Raw genomic sequence first — 16,553 nt, 5'->3', positions numbered from 1 at the left:
CAGTGCACAACAGGGCGAAGTGTGAAAGATGAACAACTACCACAGTATCGTCTTTGTGCTCAGCGTTTATTGTTTTCTTTCTTTCTCTTTTTTTTTTTTTACATGTTTTTCCAAACACAGAGAAGTGAGTGTCACACACATCGCAGCCCTTTGTTTCTATCTGTGCTCCAAGAAGTTGGTCCCAGCTTCCTGTTGACATCACAAAGGTTGTCTAAACAGCAAAGTTATCAACACACAGGCCGTCATGTGTCTCAGCCAATCTGACAGTGTCTTAATACAGTAGGACACGCTAATATGACAACCACTAACTACCTGAGATAATTACGTGAAAAGCAATCAGGTGTTTCTTCTAGCTCAGCGTGCTTATGTGATATTAGCGTTGTGCTGCTATTTCTGAGTTATTCTGTATAAAAGTTATTTCAAAGTTTAATTTAAACATAATGAGTGGAAAAGCTGTCAAGTTTTAGAAATTCACCTTAAATAATTTTACAGTACATGTGATTTAGGTGGAAAAGTTTGAGCATCAAAACAACAAAGAGAAAAAACAAACGAGAAATTTGAAAATGGAAAGAGAAAGTATGAAACATTTAACATTTCTGAAGCTTTCTTTAGAAACCTGCATCACCTCTAAGCTACATGTTCAGCATGTCTGTCAAAGTTTCTTCATCATTCATATTAAACCTAAAATACTTTAATAGAATCTAACTGGGAAGCTGGTGCTACCAACTCTTTTTCTGGAGCACAGTTCACAAATCATAACTCACATTTTCAGGTACCACTTCTGGAAAATCTTTTTACTAACTCAGCTACATTTTCAGAAAAGTCTAACAATTCCCTTGGAGATAGTGTGGGAAATGGAGTTGATGGTGTGGGTTTGTTGACTGTTCCACTGGTTGAGTCCATGGAAGAAGCTGTGCTGGGAAGGTGCCGTGCAGTGGTTTGACTTAAGATGGTATTTAGTTTGTGTACTACCGATGGTGTCTGTACTACTGCTGCGGTGGGTAATACCAGTGGTTTCCCTACTGCCACGTGTCTTGGTACCACCACAGATTGCTGTGCTAGTCTCGACCCTGATACTCGCTTTGGTACTGTGCCATCAATAAACATGTTTGTGGTCTTGTACTGGATCAGGTACTCGGGGTAAATCTGCTGCTTCTCAAACACCACATATATGGAGGGGTTCATTACATCATTCACACAGCTGTCATAGAAGTTTATGCCCCCTCCATCCTTGGAGGGAGGTCGGCGATAATCAGAGGACCCTTTGGTGAAGTCTCCCACCAGCACCCGTGAGATGAACATGGCTCTCACATCAGTGTCACCGGTGTAGTTGTGGGAGTATCTGGCATCACGGGCAAAGTAACTACCTGTGTTTAGACACCAAAAAAGACGACTGTGAAAAAAATGCATTTGTGGGGAAAGACAGCAGGAACCCTAGTGTCACAAAATCATCTGCAAGACTGAAATGAAAATGTTTTAAATGGATGCTATTCAACATTTCTTCCAATCACCTTTGCCATAAGACGTTCCGTGAGTTCCGCAGATTCTCCAGTCAAAGTTGTGGTGACAGATGGTGTCTGCAAATTTGGAGTCAGTGCCATGAAAAAGCTTTTCTTCCCTCACATTTCCTCCTTTGTTTTTGGTCTTCATCTGATTCTTCTGCCTTCAAGTAGGAGACAGAAAAAATGAACTCAAAGGGGTACATGTACAGTAAGTGTGTGAATGTAAAGTCAATCAATCTATGTAGATGTGAGGCAACCAGAACCCGGGGGACAAGAAAGAAAGAGAAAGAAGAAAAGAGAAGTTGGCAACAGAGGGATACTGAAAATCTGCATAATGACCTGATGTAGGAAAAAAAAACCCTAAAGAAAACAGTAGGAAACCACGGTAACAACCAACATAAGCATAAGTAACTTGAGTTTAGAAGTGCATGTATAAATGTGTGAATTAGGCATGTTGTATACAGTGCTTTGAATACTCCGGGAGAGTAGAAAAGCGATATATAAGAATCAGTCCATTTAACTTTTTGGGGCGGTATACTAAAATGCTACTTACACTGGACAAAGCAGAAAAAAGTCAGATAATATACATGTTGATCTTAGATCAAGCTTCTGGTTCTGAAAATCTACCTTGCACTCATGAAGTCAACCATGAACTACAATTTGTTCATGGGACGCCATCTGTCTGACAGCAAAGCCTTTGGTCATGCATCAGGACAATGATCCCAAGCACAATCGCAAATACACAACAGAATGGCTGAAAAAGAAACAAATCAATATGATGCCCAATGAATGGCCCAGACTCATTCATGAATGAAATGTTGTAGTGGGACCTTAAGAGAGCTGTGCATAAACAAATGTCCACCAAACTCGATGAACTTAAGCAACACGACCCTAAAAGTTAAAAAAAAAATTCTTATCAAACAGGGAAGATTAACGTTTGTGTTTGGCAGTGTGATGGTGTGGAGCTCCGCTCTATCCTCCAAGATGTCAACGCTCACCCCCACAGACTACTTCCAGAATTTGGGAGTGGAGAGGACAGAACAGAAGGGACATGCGACAAATGCTGGTTGAAGGATATGATGTCAGCCCACATACTCAACTCTGCTGCTCAACCTGCAGCTGCATTTTCCACCAATTAAGGGAAAATGAACAGGCTTCCCAGATTGAGATTTATTCCAAGAAGCATTTTTACAACACAAGCCAAACATATTTCATTACTACATTAAATGAAATACGTACAGCTGAAAGGCTTCCCAAAGAGCTTTGTTCTGAATCCTCTCAATGTTGATGATATCACAGCTTTTCATGGTTTCAGAGAAAAGAGCTACAACTTCTCTAAATTCTTCCGAGCTGGGCTGGAGTGAGATTCGCTATAAGAAAAAACAGGAACATTAAACATTTTCAGTCACAATTATAAAGGAAAAGTAGAATGGAGTGGAGACAAATAACATAATCACAACGCTAACACACAAAATCTGATATGAAAACCTGTAAAGCAGGTTTTTTCAGCAGATAGTGTGAAATATCTGAATTTATTTATATATTTGAATTTATAATAAACCATTATTTATTTTATATATATATAAATAAATAATGGTTTTTTTTTTGGTTTTTTTTACAATACCGAGTATCCTGTTTGAGGGATCTGTGTCTTGTCCCAGGTTTCTGGTATTGGAGTGGAAGTTTGAACCAAAGGCCTTCTGCAGAGAGAAAGGGTTAGAATGACTTTAATTATTGTTTTTAAAGGTTGAAAACACACATCAGATAAATGTAATTAATGATCACTGCGGTAAGCAGACTTCTTTTCTTTATTCAAACTTTTTTAAGTTTTAATTTTAAATGAATAAAATATTTTTCCGTTATAAGCGACAATGAAAAACATCATATTTTTAATTTCTTGCAAATTCCTTGAAAAACAAACCAACGAAAGAAAAAAAAAAAAAACCCCAAACTAAAGAATTGTGACTCATGCTGAGGCTCCACACAGACGGGGAAATAACTGTTTGATACCCTGCTGAATTTGTAGGTTTGCTCACTTTACAAAGAAATTAAAATATAAAGTCTCTCATTTTGATGGTCGTTTCATTTTAATGGAGAGATCAACCAAAAATTCAGAAACAAAACCCCCCATTACCGAGTTCTTTGATCTGCATGTCATTGAGTGAAATAAGGATTTGATCCCATACAAGCGAGCCAAATGAACACAGCTAATAAGTGAAACAGAAGAATTTAAGAACAATCAGGGTTGTTCCTACAGTCTTTGAGTCTTATTAAGTTACTAAGTAGCTCAACAGTGTCTCTAAGAAACCTGTAGACATCATGTTTTGTGAAATCTTTGTTGACTAAAAAGCTAATATGACCAGTTACTGATATGGCTAGCTACTTATTTACATCTCCATGAGTAAATAGTCACGTTTCGTCTTCTTGGCTGTGTCAAAAATTAAATCAGCATTGAAACCCCCCAAAACAACTGCAATTCCTTAAATGGCCACTTGAAATTAGCTTAAAAAGTTGACCCACTTTTGTGGATAATGTTTACAGCCTGGTACAAAATAATGGTTTTTGTCTCTATAGCAAATTTTATCACCCACGACTACGGGGTGCCGTGAAAATGACAGTTGTCTTCCATGCAATTTGACAAAGCTTCATAGGATCTGCCAGCAAGACCAGGAAAAAACCAAATTCACGAGTGTGGAGCCTGTAGAGATGTGGTCAGACTCAAGGCTGTGCTGCTGAAAAAGGAGCTTCTAAAATGTATCAACACCAGTTTTTGAGTTTTTCAACAAATTTTGCCAATATTTCTATAAACACAAAGATGAAGCCAATTTTATTTTCATTTAAAATTACATGCAGAACTTCCTGAATTCAGAAATTTGAATCAGGCAAATGTTTCATAGGGACAAACATTTTGTGTCATCAGCTGTTGTCAAGTTTTATGTAGCTGTACTCTACATCACATTATTATGTGTGTATATATATATATATATATATATATATATATATATATATATATATATATATATATATATATATATATATATATATATATATATAGATATTTTTTTTTTTTTTTAAGATTTGTTTCTTTTAGACTTCTATGACCAAGAGAAAACCCGAATGTTGGCATGGTTACCCATCAGTACTGAACAGAAATGTGTTAGGTTTAAGCCAATATCTCTAAATCAAATCCCGTCTCCAACTGGAATTCGAGTGGAGTATCTGTCAGAATGAAGCTGCAGCAGCATTCAAAGATCTCATGATTGAGAAAAAAAAAGGTAAAGGGGTTTGAAAACTTTCTTGCGGGGCTGTTTTTGGGATGACGTACCTGACTCTCTTTGTTAGGACATCTGCAGAAGAGACAAACCGTGGTCGTCTGCACACAAGCCTTTTGGTGCCATAATGCTTGTTTGTCTGCATCATGTCTGACGGGTAAAAAAGTTTAAACTTACATAATAATTATAAAGCCAGCTGTACATATTAGCATTTCTGAAGTCAGCAAACAGAGACAGTTTCCATATTCTTTGTTTACCCTGGAAACTGAGTGAATATGAGTGTGAACCAGCAGTGAACTCCAACACGTCTTTATCATTGGCCAGGAACTTCTCCTCCAGCTTTGTGCTGTTGATGTCTGCTGTTTTATGTCCACTAGTCTGCAAAGCAAGAAAACTGAGCGAGTTTTTGACCTCAAACCTGCACTGGGATATTAATAAAGAACAGTTGATTATAATACCTGAGCTAATCGTAAATCAGCATCATTATAATTCTTTTAGAGACACTTTGTCTTTAAGGAGACCTGACTGCATCAAGCACTTAAGTACCAAAAAACAGCCTTAAAAAGCTGACCCAAATTTACAGCAGAACTGAATACGCTTACGGGCTGGTACAAAAATGGGTTTTGGTATGTTTTTTTTTTGCACATTGAAATAACATTGAAACCTAGGTACTAGCTCAGGCTCCTTCCACACCAGAGAAGTGACAATCCATGAACTACAAGCTAGTTTTTGGAAGCTACTCCGCAACTTTTGCCATCTAGCAGCCGAATATGATTCCTGACTGGAAAAGTTTTTTCATATATTTTTTTCATTTAAAATTTCTCCCTGAGTGTAATGGAATCACTGCTGATGCCAGATCAGGATGATATTGTTGGAGGATAGAACAACAACATGAAACACAAATTGAAAAGCACTGAAATGCACAGTAGAGTTCTCCTGTAGGGGAAACAAAGCACTGCAGCCTCAAACTATGAGGGATTTTTCACATTACAAATAGTTTATTTGTGTTTTTCAATAAAACTATTAAATCAGACTCACAATTAGTTACATTTTTTGAATGTGGATACACAGTGGACTGTTAAAGTCGTGCCTTAATGTCTTAGCAATCTGCCAAAATTTCTGCAAACACTCTGTAGTTACTCACAGCGGATGCAAACATGTTCCAACTCCCAAACTCATCCTGCCAGTACCAAAGCCACTCGGTGGTGTGGATGAAGGTCGGCTCAATCACCGAGTTTTCTGTCGAGAGTCGACGCACTTTGTTCCATCCACAGGTCATCGTGTCAAAGTGCACGGCCGGGCTGGTGCTACTGCAAAAAAACAATCAAAGTATTAACATGAAGATGGTCAGTTATGCAAAAACTTTGATGATTTTTATGATTCTTTGTTCAGTATTTTGTGGTGATTTAAACTAAATTTCACTATAATAATTTTGGTGAATAATGTGGTACGTGAAACAAACGCTGCGTGCCTGAAATGACCATTTTAAGAACATTATCTTGCACTGACATCATACAGAGCCAACATCAAAACTTTTTACCCTCATAAAAATTACTATCACATACACTGAGCTTGATTTTAGTTTAAAAGGAGCATCTGTTATTTTATCAACGCATATTTGAAAAAAAGTGGAAATGCTTAATAGTTCCACTAGATCTTAAAAAACCCTGAGATGTCTGAGTTGCAGAATAAATGTAAGTACCTGTATGAGTTACTGGGGTCACAGTAGTCTCTCTCAATTGTCTCATTATCGGGCAAATCAGTCCACTGGTGTCCCTCTTGGACCTGCCATCGGTACGGCATCTTGTCATGAGCTTTAAAACATCGATCTAAGAAGAAAGAAGAAAGACAGCTGGTCAAAGTCAAGAAAGAACTACATTAACGCCTCAAACACTTACTAACCATGACTTTCTCACCTTGATGTTTGCAGTGACCTTTGATAAAGTACATGCAGATCCCTGTTTTATCTGAAAGAAACAGGAGATATTTCACAGGCTTCATTCAGACAGCAGTTTTAGTTCATCTCCCCACAGAAGTATTTTCAGCTGTTGTTTACCTCTGACAGGCCTCTGTCTATTATTCTGCCATTCTCCACCTTTAGCAGCTTCATCATTGACAGCAGCATTAATGTCACTTAAGGAACGAGCATTTTGAAAACGCTGATGGTTGCCCCTGTTCCTGGTAGCGGCGACAGTGATGTCACTGGTGGGAGAGTTGTCATCGTCACTTTCATTCAGTCTATCGCTGGACCACAGGTCAAAGCCATCAATGTTTGCAGCAATGTTACTAAGTGAACGGGCTCGATGCAGATCTGGGCGGCTGCTGTGGCTTCCTCTGTTTCCTCTAAAGCCTCTGCTGAGCTGATGGCCACCTCTCCCTCTGCCTCTCTGACTTCGTTGACCATGGTCACTGACTCCAGCCAGCTTCAAAGCCTGTTTATTTGCATAAGCAGCCTTCAAGGACTGAAAGAGTGTGTCAGGTACGCCTCTAGCTTTCAAAGCTCTGAATGGCTGTGGAGCATTAAAATCGTGGTTCTTCCAGCAGCTGCATTCACGGCTGATGTAGTTCTCACAGATGTGGAGCCTCCTGCAACCATCACCATCCTGACACCGGCCGAACTCTCCATCACCATTGTTGTAGTTGTAGCATATCTGATGGAGAAAGGGGGAAAAAGGGGAGTTACAATAGTATACTGTATATAAAAGATGAATATAGCCATCGTGATGTCCAACTTCTTTATTTGTATTTTTTCCAACTTTATTTTTATTCAACAGGAACATTAACATTTACACAGACACAACAAGGGAAAAAAGGAAAAAAAGAAAAGCAAACAACAAAATTTTAAAAAATAGAAAGGGGGGGGGGGGGGGGGAGAGATTCACCCAAGGCAATGTGAAGTTACTAAAATGTAATTTTTCCACTTGGAGATATACAGTGTATCTTGCTCGTTTATATATACACCTACATCTATGTACATACTCACACACACTTTCAAGTTTCTACATACCATTCCACCCGCTCCATTACACCTAGGGCTGCCACAAACGATTACTTTGATAGTCGACTAATCAGATCATCATCCATTGGACGTAAAACGTACAGCTTATTGCACCAGCAGCATCTGCTCTTATATAACTATCATTAGCTTACAGCTTTAAGTGTGTAAGGTCTGTGCTAACTAAAAATAAAGACAAGATGATAGTTTATTAAATTTTAATGAAATTTGCAGATTGTTTCGGTGAAGTTTAATAAACTCCTTGCTATCTAAAATATAACAGGACACCGGAGTATATTCTCGAGCATCTCACACTTCTGATAATCAGCTGTCTGCTTGACTTTATTCAGCTGTGTAAAAACTATAACTTTAATCTCAGCCAAACCGATTTACTCAGGAACAAATAAAATACTGAAAAAAAGCCAAACAATAACATTTTTAACTTATCTAAGTGACTTATATATCATGTTTAACCTGAGTAGCGAAAGATGAAAATGATTTGCCGGGAGTCCGGTGTTCTCATGGGCTCTAGTGAGCCTTGCCCCCGGCTAGCTATCGAGCTAGTGGGTAACAGACGTCTCCGAAAACGTCGGAGTGCTTTTGAAAATATGTGGTGTCTTGATAAACTGAGCAGATATTTGAGGTTTACACAGCTACATTCTCGCCTGAAAATGTGTTAAATGTTTATTCTGTGACCCAGAAAGAATAATAAGAGTAATATTAAAACTAACTAGCTGCCGCCATTGTTATAAACTGAGCTGGGCTGCACTATGAATTCTGGGACACAGCTTCTTCTTCTTCGGGGTTTAACGGCAGCTGGCATCCTTGTACATGCAGTGCTGCCATCTTCTGTTTCAGTCCGTTATTACACTCTTAAATCCTACTACTTATTCCTGCGTCTTTTGTGATCTTACAAAGCTTCAAACGACGCGTCGACTATCAAAATCGTCGACGACTGATTTAATAGTCGACGTAATCGTGACTAGTCGACTAATCGTGGCAGCCCTAATTACACCCTATTCCAGTTTTAGGGGAACCTTTTGAGGACATACTCATTGACTGTGTTGGTCCACTTCCTAAAACAAAATCGGGACACCAGTATCTTCTGACTTTGAATCCATTGTTAAGGCGCTGATGAACTTCTTTTCTACTTTTGGGTTGCCGAAATCTGTCCAAACGGACCAAGGCTCTAATTTCATGTCTCGGATTTTTGCTCAAGTTTTGCGATCACTTGGTATTAAACATCACAAGTCCAGTGCATATCATCCGGAGTCGCAAGGTGCACTCGAGCGTTTTCACCAGACATTGAAATCTATGATGCAACTACTCAAGGAGAATTTTCTGTCTGACATAGATGCTCCTAAGGAAAATGTGTTGGATTATGAGAGTTCTTTTAGAAAGTGTTTGCATAAAGCATGCGCAATCGCACGCTCTTGTTGCAGCGCAGGGAAAGATGAAAAGGAAGTTTGATAAGAAAGCTGTGCAAAGGAAATTTGAGGTTGCTGACAAAGTTTTAATACTTCTACTCCTTCAGTGGTCCGTATACAGTGCAGGCGGACTGAGCGAAGGAAACAGTGTTGTGTGTGTCATATCAATATGATGAAGCCTTACTTTGCTAGTGGTGTATCAACAGTTGCGACTGTGGGGGTGCCAGTTTCCAAAACCTGTATGACCTGGTAAGTGATGATTTGGTTTTCGGTTGCGCTGAGGGCTGCGCACGACTTAGAAACTCTGAAATCCTAAGTGATCTAAGGACACATTTAAAGGATGCTGTTCAAAGTGACGTGTGTCGGTTGATTGAGAATCATCCTAATCTTTTCTCTGACACTCCTTCCTGTACCACTGTGCTGGAGCATGATATCGATGTGGGGGACCACCCTCCAATCAAACAGCATGCCTACCGGGTGAATCCCACTAAACGTGCCATTTTCCAGACAGAAGTTTCTCATCCGTTGGAAAATCATCTTGCTGTTCCTAGCTCTAGTGCGTGGAGTCCCCCCGTGTCTCCTAGTGCCTAAAGCAGATAAAACCCCGCGGTTTAGTATGAGTTTTCGGAAGGTGAACAGCGTGACCAAACCTGACTCCTATCCTCTTCCCAGAATGGAAGATTGTGTCAATATGGTCGGTTCTGCGAAGTTTGTTACTGTTACGCCACATTCCAACGCTCATGAATATCGTGCTGGGAAGCGTTCTCCATTGTGAAGTGTATTTAGATGATATTGTCGTCTATTCAGACACCTGGTCAGAGCATAAACGTTCACTGATGTGTTCCATCGCTTGGAAAGGGCATCCCTCGCCCTCAATCTCGCCACGTGTGATTTTGGCAAAGCCACTGTGATGTATCTAGGGAAACAGGTGGGTCAAGGACAAGTGCACCCTACTTTGGCAAAAATCCCTGCCCCTTGTACTAGGCGTGAGCTCCGCCATTTTCTCGGCATGGTGGGCTACTACCAGGGTTTCTGTCGAAATTTCGCGGAAGTGTGAATACTGGGTAGGATATGATACTGGTTTCACACCAGCACATTTGGATGGGGTGTTTAGAGAATTTACAGCATACTGTAAAATCTCAACCAACACAGACATGGACAGCTTCCTACAACTCAGTGAAACTTACAGGTTAAATAAAACAGACTTTTACAGATAATTACAACTGAGACACCGTTTTAATAAAAATATTAAAGTTGCAAGGGAGGATTCTGAGGAGGTGGGCCTCATTGACATGTTTGTCGACACCTATAAAGGTAAAGTACATAAAAGGCTGATCTCGAAACTGTGCTCATGTTTACAATCACTTAAAGAGGACTTAAGGACTTAAAGAGAGAGAAGGAAGTGATATTTCTTCATGTGTATCGTGTGATTTCCAAATCACACGATACACATGATTTTGACCTACACCCGTTTTCAGACTTTGGCTCGTGTGATTAGGTAGAGGATTATTAGGGGGTCCATTGTCCCTTTTGGGGGGGACACTCCCACAGGGCTTAAATCTGGGACTCTCCACATTTGACCTTAGAACTGAAGAAGCTTTTCGGATGAGAGGTGAAATGTCTTCAAGCAACTTAAAGAAGTCCAGACGCCTTTTCTTTCCAGGCTCCTTAGACTTTGCTCTAAATGGTTCCAAGAACTACAAGGTTAACTGTTTACTGAGGTCAGCGGTCAGTGTGAGATCATTTTCACATAAACTTCTATACAACAGGACGTCTTCTCTCATTTTTTATATTGTTGTTGTTCAAAGCAGTAATGTTTTGTGAAGTCGATGGAGGGCTTGCTTGATCAACAGATCCAGTATTTAATAAAGTTACACTTAAGCTTGCGTATAAAAACTTGTCAGGAAAAGTGGAGGACAATACAGATTTAATAATTAAATTAGTGAGGTAACAATCAGTTACAGAACAAGAAAAAAAAAAGAAAATTAAATAATTGAAAGCTGGGAGTAAAATCAGCTGGAAGATGCCAAATATCAGAAAAGGTGACAGTTCATTTTAATGCAAACTAACTTGTCCGGTTCATGCTGTGTGTTGTTAGACTTACATCAGGAAGAACTGTGTGGTCACTCTGCAGCAGCAGGGTGCACAGCTCCTCTCGGCTCAGGCTCTCCAGCTCATGCTCCCTCAGAAGTCTTTGGTTATGCTCAGAGGTCAGCTCATGGGAGAAGCTGCAGCCCCTCCTGTTGTAACAGAATCCACACAGCTGAGTCATGACTGGGCGTGCTAGCATTTATTTGCTCAGTTAAGAATAAAAAAACCAAAAACAGCGTCATATGAGACAGCTGTCTTTGTGTAATGATTAATAAGGCTTATCTGCATGGTACAAAGTCAGCGGTTAGGTTCAGGACAAACAGCCACCCTGATAACTCTTAGAAACAGTACGACATCAATGTGAAAACTAAGTTTGAAGTTTAGGGAAACATGCTTGGGAAACAGGATTAGCCCAGTACTAGATTGTTTTCTATGTCTATGTTTTCTATGAGTCTGTTGTGGCCAGTGCGATCCTCTATGCTGTTGCATGCTGGGGGAGCAGGCTGAGGGTCGCAGATGCCAACAGACTTAATAAACTGATCCGTAAGGCCAGCAATGTTGTGGGGATGGAACTGGACTCCCTCAAGGTGGTGTCGGAGAGGCGGATGCTGTCCAAGATAAAGACAATGTTGGATAACACCTCCCACCCACTCCATGACATGTTGGTCAGTCACAGGAGCTCGTTCAGTGAGAGACTGAGATTACCGAAAAGCACCACTGAACGACACAGGAAATCATTCCTGCCTGTGGCCATCTCCCTGTACAACGCATCCACTTAACACACTGTTTGCTGCTACAGCTACACATGTTTCTTTTCCAAATATTTATTTATAAGTGACTTATGTATGTATGTATGTATATATATGTATATATTGTACTATTCTTAGTTAGCGTATTGTCTGTCTTGTCTTAATGTTGGTTTAAAATGGAGCACTGTAACAAAAAATAATTTCCCCCAGGGATCAATAAAGTATTCTGATTCTGATTCTGATGTGGCTGGGTAGACGCAGCAGCCGCTTTAGTTTTTATTTTTCATAGTAAACTTTGCTGATGTTGGAAAATCTTTCTGTTCTGTGGATGAATGTAGCCATGTTCTTTTCACTGTCACTCTTTTTACTCATTTCAAAGCTAAGCTTCAGTCTAAAAGACAACCAGAGAGCAACTTTTCCTACTGGCCCTCAAAGCCACATTTTGTTACTTGTTTAGGTTAGCTTTTTGAATAAATGTGTCAAACTGCTGTAAATTGTCGGATTTTCCTAACAATACCTAAAGGCACCATCAGTGTCCTGGACTTTAAACCTGTTGATTTTACAACCATATGTGATATAACTACATGACATAAATAACACTCCCTAAATAAGCTCTGTTACTTACTTTTAAGTCCAGTATATTTACCTGAGCTGAGTGAACTGACAGAATCCGCTGAAGAGGATGTTTTTGCACAGGTGCAGACCCCTGCATATCCCCAGACAGTCTTTCACTCTGCAAAGTCTCAGGCGGGTCCTGGCCACCACCTTCGGCTGTCCGTTTGGACAACACGAAACAAATTTCTCTCGGTTACAAATGATCTCCGACAACTTCGTGGGATCTCCGGAAAACAGATTATACACTAAATCCTCCGTGTTGACTGCTCCTTGGCCGGCGCAGATCATTCTCAGTATTTCCGTCTCCATCGTGTCCGAGCTCTGCCTGCGTTTCCTTCCACCTGTGACATTAAACTGACGAAAGCCTCATTTCTGACGACTGGAAAGCGAAACTCAACAACCTTTAACCTGGACGGATGCTGTAATGCTGCTGTTTTCCACTCTGAGTCGTCGCCGCGCTGTATGACCTCCATACATCCCACACCTCGGCTTTCTTCTACTTCACAGCTGAAACATTTCCAGTAATGAAACATGCCATGAAGATACAGGATCTATATAATACAGAAAATTCGCAACAAAAACATTTAGAATTTATTGAAAAACAAATGTTATGCCAGACTTTCCATCAAACCTTTGAGGTGAACATTTGGATTTTTAGCTGCTAAATTCTAAATGCAGGCTGTCTGCTGTTTGCAGCTTGCAGCGAGGGTTATATGGGGGACCAGAACAGTCAAATTAATTTTGTAATTCTTTTATTTATTTAGACATAAATAAAGTGTGCGTCAATATTGTAAAATAAATGATTATTACATTAATAAATATTCAAATCAATTTCTAAAACATAAAAAATAACTCTCAATAAAAAACACATTTTAGAATTCCAAAGGGAAAAAAGATTCAAAATCTTTTTAAAGTACAATTTAAAAAAGAGAAACGAGTAAACAGAATTAAAGGGAAATGGATAAAAAAAAAAAACCCCAAAGATTTATTTTGACCTTTTCTATCCTTAATAGTTTAAAATTACCAAATGTATTAGCTTTGGGATTAATTAAGGGATTAGCACTTGGATTAGCTATCAGATTAAATGTCAGATTAGCTATTCCATTTAACATTTGGAAAAAGCAATGCAAGTTCATCATGCCGTGCGATGTAAGGAGCTCTCCAACTGGTTACAGAGACACAGTCTGGCTGCCTTGATAACTAGCTAGGGACGATGATGCATACAGAGAGAAGGTGCAGTGGCTGGCACTTTGGTGCAATGCCATAATCTCTTAATGTTGACAAAACAAAAGAGCTGATCGTTGACTTTAAGAAGGCCGAGGCTGTCCATCTCCTGCTCAGCATTGCTGGTGTCACAGTAGAGAGAGTGAAGAGCACCAAATTCCTCAGTGTTCACATCACAGAGGACCTGTCCTGGACCAGCAACACCAAATCAGTGACAAAAAGGGCCCAGCAGTGACTGCACTTCCTGAGACGACTGAAGTAGGTGCACCTCCCTAAACCCATCCTTATGTATACAACTATATGTGACTGAATTACAACAACTCTGCAAAGATGAGTGGGTCAAAATGCTATACCTCTGTGTGTGTGCGTGTGAGAGGGATAATATTATGCATACATATGCCATTTTGTTTGATTATTGTACTTAGTTTGTACATTTGTACAAATCTCATATCCCGATATAAGAATTCTATCGTCCCGATAACGATATAAATCACAAAAATGTAACATTTTCTGTAAATTCTGTGAATCTCGGGCAGCTCGACTTGCGGGAAGTGTTTCCAGCTGCACGTCATGTAGCTGGAGTCCAGTGTTTTAACAGATGCATTAAACTATACATTTTTAGACATAAGTTTTAACAGCCACCATTTTCTTTGTGAGTATTTATTACACGGCGTTCTGCGGGGAAAAGCCTGTTCTAACGTTTGAGTCTAAGGTTTATTTTTTAGCATGTGGCGGCTCTTTTTTTAATTCTCATCCGTAAATAATCTGCTCTTTCACGTGATTCAGTTTATTTTGAAAAGTCTCAACAGGATCTTGAGCTTTATTGTGAAAGGTTTATGCGGAACATAAACAAGCGGACACGCGATGGTGTTGCCGTCCTTGTTGCTAAAGACAGTGCATAAAACAGGCACTTGTCCGTGTGTAGTGTGGTTGTATTAAATATAAGAGAAAGAGAGAACTTTAAGAAATTAATATACCCACTACAGTGAGCATCAAAATGACGAAAAAAACATTGCCGTAAACAGTTTATTTTGCGACACCACGAAACAAACGATAGCGTAAAATGAAACGATAGACGTTTTTGTATCGTCATCCGATATATATCGTTATATCGAACAGCCCTAGTGGTATGATCTTTTCCTATTTAAGGATGATTTTCAATCCACTGGTTCCCTTCATGTCTGCCAGTACTCCATCCTGTCTGATGGTTCATTAACAACAAATAGCTACAAGCTTCAAACCTTCAACCCCACACCAGCTATTGCCCTCAGAGCCTTGGCTCCCTGCTTTTACTGTTCTGCACCTCCTCATCATTCTCTAACTCCTCCTGTTGTCCAAACAACAGCAACTGATAGGGTGGTAGGCCTTTCTCCTTGGACAAAGCGGCTATTATCAGTCTATTCAATAAGCTTCTACCACACAGAATACAACAACAACCGCAGCACTCTATAGTAGCTAGGAAACATGCCATTTATACTAACAAGGACATGCAATGGTCAGTTTTTGAGTCAGATCAGTCTATTTGTTTGGCGCCTTCACCGGTTTCTGATTAGGCCTAACCCTCAGCCAGAGTTTACAAAGGTGATTGTGCAGGTATACAATGTGTCATGTGGTGATAATTAGCTCCAGCTTTACCTTTTATCTGGACAGCACTAGACTGGATGTGCATTTAATCACCTCATAGGGTCCAGTCCACCAGGGTTCAAGCCACTTTCCATTGTGAACTTTCACCCGCACCTAGTCACCAGCCTTTATTGCTGTAGTTGTAGTTTCCTCAGGCTCAGCCAGCTGCACCTGCTTAAACAAAACTTAAAAACTCGCTTAGTCTACGCTGTCATATATTCATCACAGTTCACCTGCCAAACATCCAGAGAGGTCATACGACCTCCCTCTCAGGGTTGGACCAGGCATTGGCCTGCCTCTCAGCGACTCATGTGGCATCAGGTGTGTATGCGCACCCGGAGAGGTTCTCATTGACATAAGAAAAATGGGGAGAGTGTCCACCCATCTCAGTTTACTGTCCTAATATATGCCACAATTTTTCTCTTCAAAGTCTGATTTGCCCTTTCACCACCCCTTGTGAGGCAGGGTGGTAAACAAATCGGTGTGTTATACCTAGAGCCTTTTCTACCTCTGCCAGTTCTTTATTGGACAAATGTGAATCATTGTCAGAGCATATGCTCCTTGGGACACCATAGTCTGCACTCATTCATTTTTGAATGGGATTGCTTCCACCTAGCTTGTGAAGCAGTCCACCGCCACCAGGAAGTAGCTGAAACCTCTCACTCTGTTTTCAACTCCCAAATCAGGGACTTGGGAAGCCAAGCTCTTGAAAATCTTGAAATATGTGGATCCGCTGCAAAGCTGCAGCAGCGTGTGTAAGTTGACAGCCACAATAAAGAAGTGTACTGAAAAGTGCAAACATGTGGTCGTGTCTGCCGTGCATCAGTGGTGCTGAAACCCAGGATTGGGGCTACCAGAGTCTTTGTGTGTCAGTATGATCTGTCCTCTTTCTTCCATGGGTGAATCCTCTTCAGGTTTGTTTTACTCCTCTGAGGAAAACGCAACATACCACATGTCTACTTCCACTGCCTTCCAAGCGTTTGGTGCATCTGTGGCCTCCCAGGTCAAGCTCAGCGCTTTCTTGACCATTGAGCCCAGTGTTCTAGCCTCATAGT

General features: G+C 40.2%; 1 protein-coding gene across 1 annotated transcript; it reads right to left on the bottom strand.

Annotated features, from left to right (window-relative positions):
• Positions 1–87: 87 nt before the first annotated feature.
• On the bottom strand, positions 88–13,271 carry LOC113008588 (poly [ADP-ribose] polymerase 12-like). Its single transcript, XM_026146065.1, has 12 exons — positions 12,683–13,271; positions 11,301–11,436; positions 6,831–7,425; positions 6,691–6,741; positions 6,477–6,603; positions 5,919–6,084; positions 5,032–5,152; positions 4,828–4,924; positions 3,127–3,202; positions 2,742–2,872; positions 1,512–1,663; positions 88–1,367 (listed from the first exon to the last, which is right to left on the bottom strand). Exons 1-12 carry the CDS (start codon positions 12,958–12,960, stop codon positions 769–771), a joined length of 2,529 nt encoding a protein of 842 aa, XP_026001850.1. The 5' UTR covers positions 12,961–13,271; the 3' UTR covers positions 88–768.
• Positions 13,272–16,553: the final 3,282 nt, after the last annotated feature.

Source organism: Astatotilapia calliptera, chromosome 17, assembly GCF_900246225.1.
Source record: "Astatotilapia calliptera chromosome 17, fAstCal1.2, whole genome shotgun sequence".
In the NCBI taxonomy this organism is placed as follows: domain Eukaryota; kingdom Metazoa; phylum Chordata; class Actinopteri; order Cichliformes; family Cichlidae; genus Astatotilapia; species Astatotilapia calliptera.
Note: the sequence above shows the minus strand (reverse complement) of the source record. Positions and strands in the feature narration are given on the sequence as shown.

Bases quoted from the DNA above. Each gene is read 5' to 3' on its own strand.
- LOC113008588 (XM_026146065.1), bottom strand. From the start codon at position 12,960: ATGGAGACGGAAATACTGAGAATGATCTGCGCCGGCCAAGGAGCAGTC. The intron at 11,437-12,682 runs GTAAATATACTG...CTGTTACAACAG, and splicing joins TGTCAGTTCACTCAGCTCAG to GAGGGGCTGCAGCTTCTCCC. The intron at 3,203-4,827 runs GTACGTCATCCC...TTCTCTCTGCAG, and splicing joins GTCCTAACAAAGAGAGTCAG to AAGGCCTTTGGTTCAAACTT.